The sequence below is a fragment of the Excalfactoria chinensis genome, chromosome 8, assembly GCF_039878825.1.
Source record: "Excalfactoria chinensis isolate bCotChi1 chromosome 8, bCotChi1.hap2, whole genome shotgun sequence".
Classification (NCBI taxonomy): domain Eukaryota; kingdom Metazoa; phylum Chordata; class Aves; order Galliformes; family Phasianidae; genus Excalfactoria; species Excalfactoria chinensis.
In genome coordinates this window covers 4,142,990-4,163,973 of record NC_092832.1, presented here as the reverse complement: position 1 = coordinate 4,163,973, position 20,984 = coordinate 4,142,990, and the positions used below count along the sequence as shown (strand labels likewise).

The window sequence follows — 20,984 nt, the reverse complement described above, 5'->3', positions numbered from 1 at the left end:
GTTGGGTTTGTGTTGGTTATTTTTTTGGGGGGGGGAGGGTGTTGATTGTGGTTTTTTGTTGTTGTTTGTTTTTTCCCCAGTATGTTCTATTTTCTTCCTAAAGGAAACACTGAAAATCAGCAGCGCAGAGAAGTGAGGCATAATTCAGTGGGTCTCTGCTGCCCCCTCCAGACTATTCACAGTAAAAACAATTTCCAGATGATACTTTTTAAATCAGAAATTAATAGCATCCCATTTTTTTGGACTAGTTTCTGGTAGGTAGAGGGAAAGAAACATAAAAGCAAATAGATAGTTAACTAGATTGTTGGTGAACATTTTCTTATACCAGTGATGGTGGGGTTTTTTTACTGTATTGGGGTGGGGGGGTCTTCACATTAATTTCAATAAGCAAGACAAACCTTTAGCAGCTGGGTTCAGTAGCTACAACAGAGAAAAAGATCTTAGAGCAAAGACTGAAAGATGGGGGAAACCTGGAAATCAATTCAAGCTTCTAGAGTGCATTAATATATTTCTGGTTAAATCATTCTAACTTGCTGATTCGGTACTTCATATGCAAAGCAAATGATGACCCATCTTTCTATCTTCCTTTTAATTCAGAATAAACTTTCTTAGCAAGATCAAGGCCAGACTGGCTAATGTTCTTCCTTACCTAGTTCCCAAACAGAGGATAAGAACCCCATGCTTACGCCTGCTGTGTAGAAACATGAACATGTGTATATATACACACACAAATATATACAACATTTCTCTAATCTCATTTGGAATTAAGTCCTTTCATTAAGATGAAACAACAGCTTGATGTAACCCTAACCCTAAATCCGTTACCACTAATAAGCTAAAAGCAACAGCTGTGCCTAGAAGAACAGACCATGTCATAGTTACTATTTTGTGTTTGAGATGTAATGTGGTACATTTTCTAAACTTGCCCATGAAGTTGTTTTTTTTTTATATAAAACTGTTCAGAGAATATGTAAAAGAAAACGTATGCGTGGGGTATTTGTACCACACTACAAAGGGAAAGAAGTTACATCTCTGAGCAGTTGGTGTCTGTCAGTCTCCTAGGACCACAACCTACTTGAGGTAACAGCAAAAATAAATACCAGGCTTTCATATGATGCTACTGCTTTATTCTTTCCTCATACACAATTTAAGCAAAATAGTTGAGAACAGGGATACAGATTTGATAGTGCCCTTATTCCATATTCCTACCATAAAGGATTCAAAAGAATAAAACGTCCACATTTTAAAGGGGAAAGGATACATCATCTATGTATTTTCTCAAAACTGAAATACTTGTTCTCTATTTTGGTGAATCTGAATTCTTAAAACTTCTAAGTGATTCACTCAGCTGCCCAAATACACACACTGTATTCTGTTTGCTGTCCTGTCTGTACTCATTTTATTGATAATAAAGAAAAGTTTCCATTTCTCACACCACAGATTTGCTCAGCACAGCATGGGAAATCTTGCTTTCATCCTTGAAGTTAAATCAAATTGATTGGACGTGACAGAAGGATCCTACAGTTCCCATTTATGTTATATGTCCATTGAAATATAGTGCAATGCATCACTGAGGTATGTTGAGTTTATTTTGCTTTTGAATCTTCCTTTTTTCTTGCTTCTTTTTAAACTCTATAAGTTTGGGTTTATCATCCCCATTCCTTGGCATTCAATAATGTAGGTATCTTTACTGGGATCTTCCTCTTCTGATTTTGTCACGGTAAATTTGGCCTAAAACAGGATTAGAAATACGAATCACAAACTCAGTTATAAATAAGCTTAAGTCTTCAATATCTGATGCCCAGTAATCACACTACTGTTTGTTTATGCATGTTACAGATTGGACTGATTTCATTGAAAAAATTAAAGCGGTAGAAATATCTAAACATTCTAAAGACATTTAACTCTAAAGTATACCCAGTTTTTTTTATACTGGCAAGCTCTTATATTAACATTGTAGCTGTTACTCTATCAGTGTTAGTCCTCCATTATGAAATTCAGTTCACACTATCTGCTAAATAGAGCGAATATATACAACTGCACCCTTTTTAGTTACTGGATGACAACTGACAGGTGAAACTTCCTGAAGTTTTGGACTCACCTTTGTTAGCTGCTCTGCAAAGTGTATTGCAGTTTGAGTATGAAGTGTAACTGGTCCACTTCTCACTCTAGATACTCCCTTCGCTAATGCCATAAAAATGATCAGCTGAAAGTGGAATGAAATTCTTAATTGAAATTAGGCAAGCAAGACAGACAGCAATACTTCCTACATACTCGAAATGCCAAATGGAAGCAGATTACTAACTCATTCTTCCATAAATACTTAGATTTGCAGGAAGGAAAAATGTAAGGATGCGGTACAAAGCCAAAGCATCTGTGGTTTCTAAGAAGCATATCTATTTTGCTAACTCTAGTGAAGTTGTGATCGCATCCAGAAACCTCTAAGACATCTGACTATTAACTAATGATGCCACAGAAGTCTGTGGAAATACAACCTAATTCTGAAATCTACATGCTGTTCTTTCACTGTTCAGACTTACGTTATTTTCAAGTAATATATACATGAGTGATCTTGTTACTTCAAATGAATGTGATAACATATAGGATCCTTACTTGGTCTTGTAAAGAATCATCCACAGCTCCACCATGTTTAAGATTCTTAAGCAGTATCTCAGCTGCTTCAATGCCAACCTTGTCAGAATTTTTTCCTAATGGAAATCCAGGAAGTTAGGATGCTATCACTTACTTGTAACATGTAAAAAATACAAGGAAAAAAAAACAACTAACACACCAACAGAAATTATCAACTTTTTAGAACTTATTTCCATGCTTTCACCTCAAACATTTACTTGAAAAACCTCACATCATATGATGATATATAGCACATATCCCCTCAGCAGTGTGAAACATGTAGCTGCACAGTCAGATAAACATTTTAGTCAAATCATTTAGATGAAATGCACATCTTGTTCTTTTTAATCTAGATAAACGTCCAGATTCATCAGCGAACAAAACCTTCACAGGTAAACCACAGAGCATGTGCACAAAGTCCAAAAGCATTTTCCACTTTTGTCACTAGGCAGAAGCAGCACAGAAGTACAGAGCACAGTTTTATTTCTAGTTTAAAATCTGTTCATTTTCACTGACCCTTGTGACAGAGCAGCATCAACTAAAAAAAAACCAAACACTCCAAGCATCAGATCTTTGAACAGATTATACTCAAGATTCCTATTCGTTAATAGTATATTAATTTGATTCAGAAAGAGGTATGCTTCGCTCTTACCTCTCCTGCCAAGCGATGATCCAGCTAACAAACAACCTGTTGAAGTCTCTGCAACAATACTGAGCAGAAAAAGCAGAATAGGTATTAAGAACAAAACCACTCACATTACAATTTATTTATCAGATAATTAATCAAGATCTAGCTAATCAACCAGCTAAGTAACCAGCAACGCTACATGCATTAATAGGAAGTATGAGTTAATCTTACATTATTCCACTTCCAGTCCCAAAGGCTTGATCATCGGGTTCTCGAACAGTCTGAATATTGATGTAAAGGTCTCTGATTTCTTTCCTGATGCATCTCACTGCTGCTGCTGACATGTCTTTTGCCAGCTAACAAGATATGAGGTAAAAACATAAATTAATTAAATGATATAACTATAACAATATTTTTTCATCATAAGCCAAATAAAGAACACCCTTCTTCTCTCCCTTCCTCTTGGGCTTCTGAGGCTGTGTGTGGGAAGGAACCCTGAGGAGATCCCACTACTTATTCCCTGTAACCACGGACAGGATGGCAATAATGGAAAGAAGGGGTACAGAGATCAAATGTATCTGTTTTGTCATCTTTGACTAACCTACCCTTAACTTGTTCTAATTCCATTAACAGTGGTTGAAAAGACTGATTCCATCTGACCTCTCCCTCTTAGAGTGCACTGTAGTTTACCCACAAATCTATGAAAAGCCACTGACTCAGACTGAAGATAATCCACACAGACATGAATGATGCATAGGCATAAAATGCCCTTCAATATATACTCAATATTTTTGAATAGTTACATGAAGGAAGTCACTTATATTATTATCATATCCCGTTTTAGCTGCTACTGCATCCCTAAGCAATAAGTGCATTTTAGAATGTCCGAAATTCTTTATTACTGCCTGATTAACCAAATCCCTTTAATACAACTACTTGGCTTGCATGTGGAAGACTGCAGAATACAGGAACAGTGCAAGTATGCAAGGTACATTACATGCAATTTTATATAGATTTATGAAGTTCAATACTACTGAGGCTATTATCACCACTCACTTTTATAGGCAGTGCTCCAGCAACAAACGCTCTTCCATATATCTTTGTCACGGTGCCACGTTCTGTTAAGTCTATTGGACTTAACTCTTTGACTGGTGACATCTGGACTACGACTTCACCACCTCCCTGAGGATAGTAGCCCCTGTGTATAAACATGAGTCAAATATAATTAAATGCAAAGATCACAAGGAAACTAAGAGAATAGCTGGGAGTCTCCTCATAAATTTTATGATACATTTTTATTTTCTCTGCTCCCATACATATGAATTTTGTTGGTGTGGCTTAGAAATGGTTATAAGTTTATTCTTTAATAGCATTACCTCATAGCACGCACCTTATTAACTGCCAAACACCAATGTAACTGGCAGCTCAGAAAAAGCTAGTTCAGCATGCATTGCAAGGGGTAATTCATAGTAAGTATTATAACAGTAAATGAAATCTCAGCAATGAAGAAAAAGACAAGAACTGTGACACGTTCATCATACAGTGATGGTACACACAGGGGCAGCTAATATGCTTTAGTTAATGAATTACAAATTCATCCCACAGGTGGATTCAGGGCACCTTGTGTGCCTCCAGGTTCACACACTGCTTCAGTAAGGCCTGTTTCTGCCTCATGACCCAGTAACTTACCTCTTTTTTATGTCACAATTGAACGTGAAATTAAATTTTTCAACTATTGGCTTGAAAACCTGAAAAAACAAGCAAATGTAAAAACACAGTTAATCTCTTATACATTACTGTATTTCCTCTTAACAAACAAACAAGTTCAAAACAAACATTTCAATTATGTTATTTAAAAAATAATACAAAGGCAATCTCATCCATGCAGCTTATTTGAAGTTCCTTGTACTTTATTCTGAATCATAGTTTGGGTTAAAGGATTCTCTTATGGGAAGAGAAAGAAATTCCTAACAATTCACATGTAGTAACTAACAGCAAAAACACAAATCGTCGTCTCAGGGAATTCCATTATACACTGGTTGCTCTCTATATCCCATACATAAGTAGTTCAATATTCTCAAGCCTAATTGTGCAATTACATGTTGCAGTAGTACAGTAGTTACACTGCATACACACACATGAAAGACACACCAAGCCAAAGGAATTCTTCCCTACCATGACTGTGTAGTCTATCTGAGGAGCCATCTCAGCATTTGTCCCACCTTTAAAATGCAGTTCTGATGGGGAAGCAGCAAACAGCACGCAGGGCATTGCTACCTGCATTAGCAGACACACACTCCTAGAAGGAATTATAAGATGCTCAAATGTCACATAGTCGTCATCCACGTACAGTCACTACATGTCAAAGGCAAATAAATGACTTCACAGAGCATTTATTTACATGTACACTATGTACTGACAGTACTGTGAGAATTGTAGGGTTAGACAGCAGGCAGTAAAACAGGAAGGTTTAAGCAGCAATTTTAACACTGTAATCATTATTTGGTCATAAAGTCTATAAAAACCTACAAGATTTCCTAGAAGCTGGTCAGCATCTCACACACGAGAATGCAGGGGCATAGAAAATACGCTTTGAAGTGTGTGACTGCTTTATAACTGAATCCTCTACATTACATAATAAAAGAACAGCCCTTGCAATATATTTTCCAAAACTAAATTTGTTCAGCAAAATCCAAGTGTCTCATTTTTGCAACAGGTTTGAAGAACAAATGATCCAACACCAGAATACAGAAGGAACACAGGGACAGAAACCAGCGGGTGGAACATACTGCCAGATCCCAAAGACCAGGATCCCCTACTGCACCACCACGTGAGTAAGCACTGCCTTTAAATTGACTTGATTAGATAAAGAGAATCGATTCAGTATGTTATTGTGTAATCAATAAATTAATAACAGTGCATTTGTTCAATACCAGGTATGTAATGATTTTACAATTTCATACTTGCAGTTTCTATGATACCGATCTAATCTGATGCATCGACTCAACAGTTCAAGTACAAATGTAAGACAATAAGATGCGTTTTTAAACGCATGGGCACGTGGTTTTTAGTTAACATTCATCAAGTTTTACGTATCACGTTAACTTCCACTTGTATGTACTTCATTAATACACACCCTGCTTACATTACTGGTCCTTTGGTCAAACATATCAGGTCACAAAGATGATGGCTCATCAGCCATGTGTTAATGTTCTTTGATTCCTCTCTTTTGTGAGATCTGTAAAGTTACCGAAACCTAATCTGTCGTGATTTTAATGTCACCAAGAGCAGTTACTTGCCGGTCCTTATCCATGTTAGAAGACATACCCTGCTGTTTTGGTATCTGCTACGTGGGTTCCACCTTTGATCTTCCCAGGAGTGAAGGTTATTTCTGTTGAGCCAATTTCTCCGCCCTCCAGGTTCCCATCACACAAATCTCGAACAATCTCCAGTCCAGACAGATGCTGAGGCCTTAACATCACAAATACTGAGTTAAAGATGCGTGCAAGCAGACCACACGGTGATGTTTACATTAAACAACAACAACAACAAGCACTAAACATCAACTAATAAGCGAAATCGCAGACTTCAAACAAGGATCAGAAATTCAGCCTGGTTCCTACAGTATTTCTCCTGCTTTCAGTCACGTTTTGGGACTGAAAAAGCCCTCTCAGAACATCTGAAATGCACGGTTTCTGTCCCGGGAAGCGTTTCGGTGCTCAGCCAAGGCCCGGCAGGCAGAGACGGGGCTCGGCAGGGCCGTTACCTGAGGCCGGGCTGGCTCCTCCCGGCGCGGATGCGGCGCACCCTCAGCGGCAGGCCCAGCAGGCAGCTCAGCGCCGTGGACACTCGCAGGATCTGCCCGCCCTGCAAGGAACGACGATCGTAAGGCACGGCACGGCACGGCACGGCACGGCCCGCCCGAGCTCAGCGCGCCCCGGTGCTCACCCCTTCCATGATGCCGCCGTCTATCTCCACCCTGTCCCCGTCCATGGCCGGCAGCCAGCGGAGCCGTCTCTCGCGGAGCTCCCCACCGTACAGATGCGACCCGGGCCGGGCCCGGAGGACAGCGAGAGCGCGGCGGAGCAGCGCACAGGGGAAGCAAAGCGAAGCGCCGTGCCGGTGCCGGCCGAGCAGGCGCAGAGCGGAGCCTCCCGCCCGCAGCGCGTTGGGGGCGGCACCGCCGAGCGAGGCGCCGCCGGGTCCCACCGCCCGGGCGCCGCGCCGCGGGAGGAGCCGGAGTCCGCCCGGCCCGGAGAAGAGCTGTGCCCCGGGGTCGCCTCCGGGCGGTAGCCGTCACGTTGACAGGCGAGCTGCTCTCTCCGGAGGGGCCCGTTTATTGCAGTGTACCGGGAACGGCCCGGCCCGGCCCGCTGCGCTACTCGCACTCCTCTGCCGCCAAGGCACGCGGCCGTCGCCCCGCCGGCGGTTTTCCTACAGGTGACGCCCTCCCTCCCGCTTCTCCCCGCCGCCGTCTCGGCCCTCAGGCGGCGCCCGCGCCGTCCCGCACGCGGCCGGAGCTCCCACCGCCACCCACGGCCCGGCTGGTTGGCTGCGGCCCGCGTGGCTGCGCGCGGGTTGGCTGTTCGGTGGGAGGTGTGCGGGGCGTGGGGCTGCCTCTTCCTGGGGGAAGATGGCGGCCGTGACCGCTCTGAGGAGCAGCTGCAGGACCGCGGGGCGCCTGGTAAGGGTAGCGGGGGTCCCGCGGCTGCCGGCTCGTGTCGTCGGCAAAAGCGGTGCGCGGCACCCCCGCCTCGCCGTCGTCCCGAGACCCCGCTGCTTCCTACCGGCCGGCAGCGAGCGGCAGCCCCCCCTGTGCGAACGTGGACCGCGCGGGGACCGACCGCTCCCGTCAGCCGTACCCCGCGCCTCCGGGCTGTGCGGGACGGGCTCTGCGCCAGCCTCCCTCAGCCCGCCGGGCCGTGCCCCCGGAGCTGGCCGTGCCCCCGCCGCCCGTCAGCTCGCAGAGACCGGCCTGAGCCCCGCCGCTTCCCCACGGTCTCCCCGGGCTCCCCTACCTCGGTGTCTTCCCGCTGGCCGCGTTTCCCGTGATAGGAACCTGTGCCTCCCGTGACACGTCGCTGCCATCCTTCTCTTGTGTTACCTATTGCTCGTCCGACTATGGCACTGCCTGAGTGTGCTGCCTTGTGGCTGTGCCATCAGTCCCTCGGTGTAGCGAGGGATCCTTGCACTGAAGGGGAAGCAGGCGTTTCCCCAAATCCCAGCAACCCACATACTTGTAAATTAAATGGGGCTGGTTCCTCACTGTGCTCCAGTAGGTGAGTCCACCGGTTGCTCTTTTGGATGCTTATAATCTCTTGAACCATCATGAAGACATTATTCTTGTAATTACTAGATTTTAGGCTGTGAGTAACTTGCTTTACTAATCAAAGAGTTTGGAAATACAAGCTTCTTTTTAGTTGTTTTTTTCTTAGCCAAACCATCTGCTCTTGCATTCAGAGGGAGATTGTGATGGGATGACAGTGTTCATCTTATCAGTGTGGATGCTGACCAGGGTACTTTGGAGTTGGCCATTTACGGTAGGCATTTCCAGCAGCACGCTGTGATTCTTGCTGGGCACTAGTTCTTGTGACCACCTACAGCAGTGTTAACGTACAAGAAATCAGGTGGTTATCGCAATTCTGAAGTATTCTATTTTAATTTTCTCTGTATTCTCCCAAACCCTTTCACTAGCGATGGGAGGGAGGAGGGCTGTGCGGTCGTCCGTGGAGGCGTTACATTGTGATGAGAGGAAGAAAGGAGCCTGAGGTTCTTGTGTTAAATGGTGAGGAGAGATCAGTAATCTGGAGAGTGCAGCATGGTGCTGTTATTAAGGAGAGGAGAGCGTCCATTTAGCACACAGGTAACTATATAGTTGGAAGTAGAAAGTATTATGCAGAACAAATCCAATGCAAGTAAACAACTCGATATGGAGAGCAAGTCGAAAGAGTGCTGTGAGTGAGGAGTGTCTTCAGTGTGGAATCATTGCCTCTGAGCACAACGCACACTATGGCTAAAGTACGGCTAAGTGCCATAGAATCACCAGGGTTGGAAGAGACCTGCAAGAGCATCTAGTCTAACCATCCACCTATCACAGATAATTCTCGCTAAGTCATGTCTCAAAATGTCTAAATGTTCCTTGAACACCCCCAGGGTCAATAACTCCACCAACTCCCTGGTTGTAACAATGTTTTGTGCTGAGGCCGACAGTCGGTTTTTAGGGTAAATGGTTAAGAAAAGCGCAATAGACTTCTTCCCAAAGACACAGCTCTGAATGAACTAAGTGGGCAACAATTTGAAGGATATTTGCTCCAGATCAGGGGATGTGATCATAGTAGCAGGCAGATGCAAAGTGACTCAGTGTGACTTTGCTGTGTCCTTTGTTGGAGCTTGTTTCGTGTAAATATTTGTTCCTAAAAGAAAGGTGATATTAAATTTAACTATCAGTGCTGGGTGGAATAATACAGAAAACATGTACATCTTTCAGGGTAATCTGCACATTAAAAGTATAATATCAATTAGTTCAGCAGTGGGGGGTGAGTGGGAGGGGAATCAGGAAGTTTCGCGTTCTCTGATATTCTTTGAAAGGGTATTAACAAAATAAGTTAAAATGAACTTTCCCATGCAGGTGTCCTGTTTTCTGGCTCATCTGAGAAGATAATTTCTAAATTATACAGTTTTGAGCTACTGGAGGTACATTGTAGCACCTGTTATTTTGTATTTATTTTTTTATCTCTAAATTAATTAGAGATAGTTTCTACGGATCATTTATTATTTTCATTAACTCCACATCACCCAAGGCACCGTAACAGCAGAATTAAGTGAGATTTAAGAAATACGACTAAATAAGAGAGGGCGTGAACTAACTTCTGATGAGATGAATGATAAAATGCTTGTTTGTGTCGATGCAAGTGCTTCTGCCTTTGTTTGGACAAAGATCGCGACTGATTACATGATGTTTGAAAGCATCCAGCTCTGTATGAAGAATCCTTCAGAAAATTCTTATGACCTGTTGATTTTCGGATGAATGTAATTGCAATTGAAGTTACTTAAAGATGCTTATCTCCTATGTATTAACGGAATGAAAAGGGTAACTATTTTTGCCCTCTGTTGTGAATTTCCTTTCCCATATTCACTTCTGATCAGCTTTTGATTGGAATAAGAACTGGCAAAGAAAAACACGCAGGTGATTTTTCCTGCAGTCTACAGGACCTTTCCAGCATTCACACTGCATGAGAGTATTTCAGATGTCTGATGTCGTTGATATTATCTCTGCTTTTTGTGTGTGTGTCTTGGATGAACCACTTGTTTGGAGAAACTACAGCAATTATGAATCTCTTATCAGATCTTGTCATGATTTTTGTTGATTTCTTATGTTATTGTGGCTTTAATCTCCCTGCGTGTTGTGTTAGTAAAAGAAGTTAAAGACGTGGCAAAACTTATGCTAATTTAATGGCTATTAGATATTCAGTATGTATTCATTATGATTGTATTTTCCTATGAACTTCTCCATAGAAATCACATGTTCTGGTAACTGCTGTTACATCATTAATGTTAAGTGAGCTCTGTCTTCCCAGCCTAATGTTTTAATACTTGAAGCTTTTCCCCCAGGTTTGTGTTCACCACGTTAGATCGTGCAGCAGCCTTCGCTTTATGAAATCAAAATACGCGTGCGTGTTTGACAAATCTGCCTTCAACTTCAGTCATCAACAGCGATTATTCAGAACATCTGCTGGTAATCCTTTTCATCATAATTCATTGTAATTTGGTCTTTTATGAATGTTGTGTTAGGGGCTTGTCTATAAATGGCATTTAACTGCTTTTACTGTATTCAGATCATTCTGTCTGATGTCTTATGCTTGATATTAAGCAAACTGATTTTCCTTGTTTTTTTTTCCTTGTTGTTTTTTAAGTTTCGTGTGGCCAAATTGTCCAGTTTAAGCTTTCCGATATTGGAGAGGGTATTACAGAGGTGACTGTGAAAGAATGGTAAGCACAGCTTTCTTACAAATACATTAAGAAATCAGCAAGTAGTTTAAGTACTACCCATAGTTATCAAGTATCAATAATTATTTCACAGTGTGTTTTATGGGCTATTGAAGTCTTTTAAGTTTGGATTCCTGCATTTTGAACCTTTGTATGTAGTCACCTTTACGTTTTGTCTCTTTGTAATCTGTTATACTTGGAAATAGAAAAGGTGGAGGAAATGGGATGCCCTAACTGCACCTGTGTGTAAGCTGTCTTTCATGATTATTGTTTTTAGAGGAGATCAAGGCTGAACTTTAGAACGTTAGAAAAAATGACAGCTCCGGAAAATCCACATATAGGTGGTTTATATCTAATTGTATACAACACTATTCTGAAATGTAGTGGTTTGGGAGCATTCTGGCAGAAGGTATATAGCAAATGTATCCACTGTATAATCTGTCACTTTATCCAGAATGCATTTTGTATTGTGAGGGTGTACATAACTGAACTTAAAGAATACGCAGCCTAGGTTTTTACTATTATATTGTTTTATACTAGTATGTGTCTTTTCTCTTAGGTATATAAAAGAAGGTGATAGTGTTTCTCAATTTGATAGCATCTGTGAAGTGCAAAGTGATAAAGCTTCTGTTACTATTACTAGTCGTTATGATGGCATCATTAGAAAACTCCATTACAGTTTAGATGAAATAGCTTATGTTGGAAAACCACTTGTGGACATTGAAATTGATGCTTCCAAAGGTACTGTAAGCAGTTTTTCTCTTGCATGTTTTGTGTTTGTCAGCTAGAGCACATTGCCCAGAACCATGTTCACATGATGTCTCAAGGGGGTGGGGATTCTGCAGCCCCGTTAGGTAGCATGCCCCAGTGCTCAGTCACCCTCACAGTGAAAATGTTTTATCCTCGTGCCTTGACAGAACTTCCTGTGTTTCAGCTTGTGTCCAGGAGGTGTTTCATCCTGACACGGGATGTTGCTGAAAGAGCTGTACTTTGTATTCTTTACACTCTCTCTTCAAATATTTATATACATTGATGAGATCCACCTATCTCATCAGAAGAGCCATCTTTTTCTAGGCTAAACAGTCCCAGCTCTATCAGCCTTTTTTCATAGGAGTGATGCCCCAGTCCATTGATTATATTTGCTGGCCCTTAGCTGGACTCCCTCCATTAGCTCTATCTCTCTCTTGTCCTGGGGAGGCCAGAGCTGGACACTGTACTCGAGATGTGACCCCACTAGTGCTGAGTAGAGGGGAAAGATCACCTTCCTCAGCCTGCTGGCATCACTCTTCTTAACAGAGCCCTGGGATAGATACCTTTTCCAGAAAGGCTTGATGCTGACTCGTGTGCAGCCTTTCCTCTGAGAGGCCTATATTTAACTACATTTGTCTAGAAACACCATGATACTCAGTGAGAGGATAGATCACTGTTAACCTTCAGTTAATTCATTATAATTAATGCGATGTATTCTGAGCGCTAGCTAATACTTCCTTTGTTAGTTTTTGTAAGAAATTTGAGTCTTTGTTCTGCCTTTTGTTTTCAACTGCCTATTTAACGTGTGCCTGAGTTAGAAACTTGAAAGCAGATTCTGAAATTTAACAAGTCCTTATAATCCAGTAACATTAATCTTGTTCTTCTTGCTTGCAGGTGTTGCTCCAGAAGAAGATGTTGTTGAAACACCAGCTATGTCTCATGAAGAACACACACACCAAGAGATAAAAGGTCACAAAACATTGGCAACACCTGCAGTTCGTCGTCTTGCTATGGAAAACAACGTAAGTTTGCTGAATTACATCTTGTCACATTATATCCCTCTTTTATATACCAATTTGACTGACTGAGAGGATATGCATTAGAGGATAGTACAGTGAGGGGTATCTTCTCAAATACATAAACACCATTGTAGAGATGGAGATAGTTGTGCTTTCTGATGATTGTGGTGAATAAGAAAAGAATTAGTGGGCTTAAAATGCAGCTATATTGCTTCAGAATGGTGGTTTCTGAGAAACAGTGGAAGTATTGAAATGGAGCCATGGGGCAGAGAAGGAAGTTGGGAAAAACTGAATCTCAGCTTTATCTACCTTGCTCTCTTCTCCAGACTTAAGAGCAAACAATGGGCTATATGGTCCCTTGAGGACTTTTCTAATTCTTTTTCTCTGTTAATCTATGAATATTCCACGCTTTTTTGAAAGCTTACGGTGCTTTTTAAAATAAATAAATAAATAAAACAAATAGAGAAACTTAAGTGATAAATAACTCTTTTCAAATTAATACTTAACTATCGATCCTGTAATAACAAGGTAAGTAGTAGTCGCTGTTCCTGCTTAAAGTATGCAATTAAGACTCATTATGGGCCTTTTAGGTGATTCAAACAATGTTGCATACCTAATAAATCACAGAAAGTGTAGCCTGTTGCTACAGAGACAGATGGGTTCTTTAGAGATCCTGGATAGAATGAGGATGCTACTAAGCTGTAGTTACAATTAAAGCATTATCATTTAATCAAGTTTTGTAATTAGTGTAGCACAGATTTTTTTATTTATTTATCAGTATAGTGTACAGTTATTCAGTATTTGTTCTAATCACCTGGACCAGATCAGACCAGACATTAATAGTTAGCATGCAATATAACAGTCACAATAGAGGTCTGTAGAAGGATGAATTGTTTTACAAATAAGGGTAGTGATGCACTGGAACCTGGAACAGGTTGCCCAGAGGTGATGGCTGCTCCAACCTTGATGGCATTCAAAGTCAGGCTGGACCAGGCTCTGAGCAACTGATCTAGCTGTAGGTGTCCCATTTTTGTTATTTGTTTTTTTATTGTGTGACAGTTGGGCTAGATGGCCTTTAAGGATCCCTTCCAACTCAAAAGAGTCTGTGATTCTATGATAACCATACTAAGAGGGATTAGGAGCCAGGAGTGTTTGTCACAGGGAAATAAAATGGCAGATATGTTGCGTCAATAACTGTTAACTATGTTTCATAGTATAGGAATACATATATTGCTGTAAAGAAAGTGTCATAGTTTGTTACATACTTTTCAGATTAAACTGAGTGAAGTTATTGGAACAGGGAAAGATAACAGAATCCTTAAGGAAGACATTCTCAATTTCTTGGCCAAACAAACGGGAGCTATCCTACCGCCATCACCAAAGGCTGAAATTGTCGCACCGTTGTCAAAATCAGAGACAGCGCCAACTGCTCCAAAGGACAAAGCGCGCAAAATTCCAGTGCCTATTTCCAGACCCATCGTGTTTTCAGGAAAAGATAAAACTGAACCTGTAACAGGTAAATCATCAGATATAAAATCTTGAGGAAATGTTCGCAGTAAATTACTGGTGAACGTAACTCAGTGAACGTTTGGCTCCTTTTGATGGGAGTGTTTCAATTTATTGTTTTATGTGAGAAATAGGAAAACATGCTCTCTACAATAAGATGTTGCATCATGTTATTATTCTGTGATATAATTGTTCGTATTTTGGTTGGGTGGAGTTCAGTTGCAGGTTGCACTTGCTCATTTTTTAACCTGTTTCTTCAAACGTATTCTGAAACAGGTTGGAATTTAGAAACGCTTGTGAATTTGTTACAGTTTGAGTCATTATGTTATTAATAGCAAAGAAATTTCTTTCAGAGAAATAATAAAAGGCACAGAGATAAGAAAAATCTCATTGAAAGAGGAAAATAAAAGATTTTAATTTTCAATAATTGGAATTTCACTCTCAGTTCCGAGAAGTCAATTTTGTTCATCTAAGAAGTCAGTGAATATTTTCCAGGTTTTCACAAGGCAATGGTAAAGACTATGACCGCTGCCTTAAAGATCCCCCACTTTGGTTATTGTGATGAGATTGACTTGACTCACCTTGTTCAGTTGCGAGAAGAACTGAAACCTTTAGCACAAGGTCGTGGAATTAAGCTTTCCTTTATGCCTTTCTTCATAAAGGTAAGAGATACAGCAGAACACTGTATGAAGTACTAATGCAGGTTTTACCAAAATCTTGTGACAGGTCATTGTTTTAAGTTTAGAGCACACTCTATCATCTAAAAAATAATAATCACAGATCACAAGAAAAGTGTCAATTTTCTTGTTTAATGCACCATTTATCAATTTACTGTTAGGTTAGATAATATGGAAATGTCTTGAAACATTAATGGAGAAAGCAAGAGCAGATGCAGCACGACACAGTAAATGATTAAGCATCACTGAATGTGTAATTTAAACAAAACATATTTTGGAAACAATTGGTAGTTTTGGTAACCTTCATTAAAATCAAATCTCATACTTAAAATGCCACGTAATTGTTGCTGTTGGTAGTGAATCCTCAGATGGGTGAATATGTTTATGTTGTTCAGGTGAATTGAACACGCATCTTTTCTTGTTCAAACGCTTGTACTCGTGTAGGGGGGAACTCTTTTTTGTACTCTTTTAGGGGGGAATTACTGTTCCCTGAAATAACCATCTAAATGGAGAGGTTAGAATGAATTTGCTGTGGAATATCCGAACATTTTTCTTGGGCCATTTAATTCTAATTGTGGAACAGCAAATAACTTGAGAAATTGATTATTGCTTTTTATATGTGTCCCGGGTTACCTAGATTTACCTGTGCCCGTGACAGGGGCAGCCACCCCGTAGGGCCCACGGCCCGTAAGGGAAGGGAAAAAGGGGAATGGGAAAAGAAAACAGCAGCAGCAATCTAAGTAAGAAAACTTCTTTTACTAAATATGATATCGGAATACAAGATAACACAATATAATACAATATGATTGAGGCTAATAAATTGAACAAAACAGAGAGAGTCCCCAAAAACCAAGAGGTCTACTGTGAACTCTAGGTGACACGGCTGGAATGCTTCCCACTATCCGAGGGTCCGAGAGAGAGAGAACTCCAGCCTAGGAGGGAGATTATATATGTCCTCTTCCTGTGACTTATCTCTGGCCGCGACGTCCTCTGGGATATGTAGTTCTCCTCCAAGAGCTGAGCACTTGGGACGCTGCCATTCCACAGAACTGGAGCATGAACCTTCCAATGATCCATACTGCACATGATGTTATGATGTGGAATATTGACAGCAACACCACAAAACCATGACAATTTGGCACATGTGTACAGTTGGAATAATACAAGTATAGTTATTGTACAGTTGGAAATAGATAGCCAGAGAGTATCTAAAGAAAAGACTCACCAACTCTGAGGCCTTCAGCCAACTTCTGAGTTGAGATGGGTGCTCACCAGTGTTGAGGCTCATCACAAGAACTCCACAAAGGAACAATCTCTAGAGAGTTAGTGGTGGTCAGCCCTTAAATGGGATCTAGGAGAGTTGGAGCCAAGCTGACTCATCACTTGCCTCATATAGTTAATTAGATGTTCAGGCTGTGATCAACACTTTCCCTCATACAAATGTTTGCTTTTTATAAGCTTTCCCTTCAGTTACTGTGATCATAATAGAATAGCAACATGCAAGGAGCACATAGGAGAGTTGAAGCCACATTTGATTGCATTGAGGAAATCAAGGTTATTAGCCTCATTTGTCTCCCAGTGTTCTTTGCTTTCCATGCATTTCTCTGAGTTATCAAGTATAATAAATCTATTTGTTTATGTTTAACAGGCAGCGTCTCTGGGATTATTGCAGTATCCCATCCTTAATGCTTCTTTGGATGAAAGCTGTCAGAACGTCACTTACAAGGTTTGTGAACTACTGACTAAAGTTGTGAGCAGAAAACCCAAACTAACATTTAATGAGGGCTTTTCAGAATGTCTGAGCCAATTGTAAAAACACATAGAAAAATCGTAGTGGTGTGCCGGAAAATTATTTAAGTATCCAAATTCTAAGATAAGATTTGATTCAATATAGATCTTATTTCAGTGGTTTGTTTAATTAAATCACTTTTTCATTTCAGCGTGCTCTCAAAAATGTGTATTATTATTATAGTGTTTTCCTGGATTCCACCTGAAGGCAGACCAAGCAGTTGTAATGATCACATCTAAAATCCAAAGGCAGTAATTTTTAGTAATGGCACAGTGATTCTGCTGTTGTGACTCTCCGCTATTATGTATTTAAATCATGTTTTAAGCTCAGTTTTGATAAGATTCATTTCTGTACAAGGTGCTGGCCAGATACTTCTGGAAAGAAGTGTCTATTTTCTTAAATGATGTGTATATATATGTGTGTGTATTTACATATAGTTAGTAAAACCTCCTTTTGTGTTGTTTTATCAGACTCACTGAGATGAATCCTTAAGCAAGTATGCGTGTTGTGTTGACTGCTTCTGTTAATGTCCGGTTAATGAAACTTATTGTAGGCTTCACACAACATTGGAGTCGCTATGGACACAGAACAAGGTTTAATTGTCCCCAATGTGAAAAATGTTCAAGCCAGTAGTATCTTTGAGATTGCTTCTGAATTGAATCGCCTCCAAGCCTTGGGCTCTGCTGGCCAGCTGGGAACAAATGATCTCACTGGGGGAACGTTCACCCTTTCAAATATTGGCACAGTAAGTACAAGAAAAATGAGACATTGCAGCTGAAAACTTCATCTGAAGTCAACACCTTAATAGAAGTTTAACATGCAAAGAACAAAATGAGTAATAATTCCTGCTAGAAGCTTTTCAGATAAGTGATACACTTATTCGTTAACTACTATCCGTGGCATTTCATTTGTAGATCGGTGGAACTTATGCCAAAGCAGTGATTCTACCTCCTGAAGTTGCTATTGGAGCACTTGGAAAGATACAGGTATACTGACTTTATCTCAGTAATGTGTTCAGTGAACTAAGGTTGTCTTCAGTGAAAATGTTCTTATGTGCTTGCTTGTTTTTAATATAAAGACTTCTTTCTGTTATATAAGTGCCTAGATTGTGATTAAAGTGTTGTGGTATTTTTACATGGCTAAGCAGAGACATCAAAGTCTTTCATGCCAAAGTTTCAGCTTTTTCTCTAGAATCCTCTAACATTCTCTCAGATCTGTATTTAATTAGCAAACAACATGAACATATTTTTTAATGTTTTTTGCAAAGTGGCAATAGCAGTTACTCTGATTCACTTGAGACTTGAAGTATTTTAATAGTATTGAGCTTTATGAGCCAGCTGGCTGAATCTATACAGGACTCTGTGGTCACGGCAGTTTCTTATTTTCTGAATTCTGGTGTTGAACTGTTTAATGCAGATGTTTGAGATCAATGCTGGATGTGACATTAATATCAATTAAAAATACTTTTCACGTGTTCTTCCTATGAGCCTCATTTCATGAGTGCTGTAGGAAAATGGTTGTTTTGTGCACTAAAAGTGCAAGTCGTTGTTTAGGAGAAGGCTGCTGGGTCAGTGAAAGTTTTCACTACTTTGTTATATCCGGGATGGTGGAAACTGGATATTGCTTTTTATTATGTACATTCACAGGAAGAATAATGGGAAGCTGTTTCATTTCTGAATGGCATTACTGCTGTCTGTCTAACTTAGGAAAATATTTGAATTTAGATTAACAATAACGATGCGGTTTTGGTAAAGAAAATATTAAATATTTCTGTTTTTATCCACTGGTTTTTAGGTTCTTCCTCGATTTAATGGAAAAGGTGAAGTATTTAAAGCACAGGTAATGAATGTGAGCTGGTCAGCTGATCACCGCATTATTGATGGAGCTACAATGGCCCGTTTTTCTAACCTCTGGAAATCTTATTTGGAGAACCCTGCTTCAATGCTGCTAGACCTTAAATAAAGGAAATCATGGCTAGAATATGCCTTTAAACTGTGTTAGACTGAATAACTACAAGAGCTGGCTTTGCTAGCACGTGCCCTTTGCTACTCATGTTATATAATAACATGTTATATTATACTCATGTTATATAATAATTCTCAACAGCTGATATCAGTCTATCAATTAATTATTACTTTTAATTAGTAGTGCTGTAATTTCTACAGCAGGCTGCCATGGCACAACCTCTGAATATGGTGATGAATCATCTTTATTATGCCTTCTGTAATGCATATGATTGTAAGACTGGTGTAAATGAATCGCTGATCTACATCTGTAGTATTTTTAAACAGATTAACTCATGTTGAAGGTAAAAACATACAGTTGTTGGAAACATCAATTTGTCTTAACAGATAATAGCGAAATTCCCAAAAGAAATTCTGCAAAATGAAATGCAAATAAAATGCCTATTATGCTTCTGCTGTAAGATGTCCAGAGAGCTTTTTGTTGTATAACAGTTCAACTCTCAAGCCTTCTACTAGTCCACTTTTTCCTGGTATTACTTGCACAGGTGCTTTATCAAATGATAAAGGGAGAGGACATATTTGTTCAAATACTTACTGATAACATTTGCTGATAACTATCAGGGCCTTGAAATTCTCTAGAATATACTGTATTTTTATAGGCTGAAAGTAATTACAGTCCTTAAATTCCACTATTTTTGTGTTTTTTATAGAAAGCATCTGCTTGTAGAAAAGAAGGATCTCATTAGTTATTGTCACATTAAATAAGTCTGACAGCAAACAGAATGTGCTTTAGGATTTTGCACCATCTTTATGTTATTCATGTTCGGTTACCAGAACTGGGCAGGTTAATCCAATATAACGAAGAATTAGTATTTAATAAAAATATTATGTGGAATAACTGATATAAAGCAAAGAATGAAGAGGTTCAAGTTAATGCCTTCAGAATGGAGGATAATTGTTGTGCTTTAAGGCAAACTTAAGAGATGATGAGGACTGTAGTGGTTATTGGGCAGGAGTTACAAAGAAAATGGGTATAAATGCCTTCTAGAAACATAAGCTGGAAACAGACACAAGAAAAAGCAGTTGTATGACCTTAAAAATTAATTAGCAAATTGGACATCTTCTCCTTTCTTTAGATATATCAATAACTGTCTTTACAGGGATATTCACCACTAATGTAGACCAAAGTAGCCTGATGTGTTTAACTGTGAAGGTGCAAGACGTAACTTACCGAGGTAGAATCTCTGCTATCCTTGATGCTGAGACTGAGCAAGAGGAAAGGTGGTAATGTAGGTGGGGAGTGTACATGTAAGATGCTATTTGTAGTTGTGTTGTGATGCCTTTGTGTAAGTCAGTTATTGAAAACTTCGACTAATATGTTGTGCGTATCACCTATTTCATTTTTACCACATCTATTTATTCCTAATAAATTTTCTGAAAGGCACAAGTAATCGTAGTAATACTGTTTTTATACGTGAATTTCAGGCAGGCAGGGATGATGCTGTTTTGGGGATCTGCTGGTTGGATTCCACCTGTTCTCACCTCACAGGACTGTAATTGGGAATAGGAGATGCATTTGGGATCCCAGAAAGGGAGATACAGGCGCTGCTGATGGAAACAGGCAAACCCAAGGGAGGAAGCTTACACAGGATTGAGGCTTCCCCCGCAGCTTAGGAGCTCCCTCGCCTGCCAAGCTGTAGAGGTGGGGAGCGTGTTCTGTGCTACCACCGCTGCACGTGGGGTGAGGTGTGACTGTTTAGACCACGGAGGCTGTGCCTGCCCTGCTGCTGTGTGAGTACTGCTCCTGCTGCAATACCTGCAGATAGTTAAAAACCCAACTCCTGGAACTGCTCCCCTACTCCATGTGACCTGGGCTGATCTTCCCAGAACAGCTCAGGTCGTTGTTTCTCATTCCCAGCAGGTCTCTGGTTGTACATATATTGCTTAAGAAGGTGGAAAAAGAGGAATTGTTGCTTCAGGGACCGGAGTGCGATGCTGCACCTGCACCCCCCGCTCTCTGGGCACGGGGTGAAC

General features: G+C 40.5%; 2 protein-coding genes across 7 annotated transcripts; one reads left to right on the top strand and one right to left on the bottom strand.

Moving 5' to 3' along the window:
* Positions 1–1,108: 1,108 nt before the first annotated feature.
* Positions 1,109–7,549, bottom strand: RTCA (RNA 3'-terminal phosphate cyclase). The gene is made up of 11 exons (XM_072343158.1): positions 7,208–7,549; positions 7,026–7,126; positions 6,587–6,730; positions 5,435–5,558; positions 4,949–5,007; positions 4,316–4,457; positions 3,491–3,615; positions 3,284–3,342; positions 2,614–2,708; positions 2,102–2,206; positions 1,109–1,731 (listed from the first exon to the last, which is right to left on the bottom strand). Exons 1-11 carry the CDS (start codon positions 7,250–7,252, stop codon positions 1,633–1,635), a joined length of 1,098 nt encoding a protein of 365 aa, XP_072199259.1. The 5' UTR covers positions 7,253–7,549; the 3' UTR covers positions 1,109–1,632.
* Positions 7,460–20,399, top strand: DBT (dihydrolipoamide branched chain transacylase E2). Of its 6 annotated transcripts, none has more exons than XM_072343156.1 (12): positions 7,759–7,943; positions 9,888–9,952; positions 10,871–10,994; positions 11,173–11,248; positions 11,805–11,986; positions 12,890–13,017; positions 14,287–14,530; positions 15,016–15,182; positions 16,846–16,923; positions 17,540–17,731; positions 17,901–17,972; positions 18,781–20,399. In XM_072343156.1, the coding sequence occupies exons 3-12, from the start codon at positions 10,913–10,915 to the stop codon at positions 18,946–18,948; spliced, it is 1,389 nt and encodes a 462-aa protein (XP_072199257.1). In that variant the 5' UTR covers positions 7,759–7,943; positions 9,888–9,952; positions 10,871–10,912; the 3' UTR covers positions 18,949–20,399. The 6 variants fall into 6 exon arrangements, with proteins under 6 accessions (XP_072199255.1, XP_072199257.1, XP_072199258.1 ...); XM_072343153.1 differs by lacking the exon at positions 9,888–9,952 and adding an exon at positions 8,954–9,122 and having other exon boundaries at positions 7,922–7,943; XM_072343155.1 differs by lacking the exon at positions 7,759–7,943 and adding an exon at positions 9,104–9,122.
* Positions 20,400–20,984: the final 585 nt, after the last annotated feature.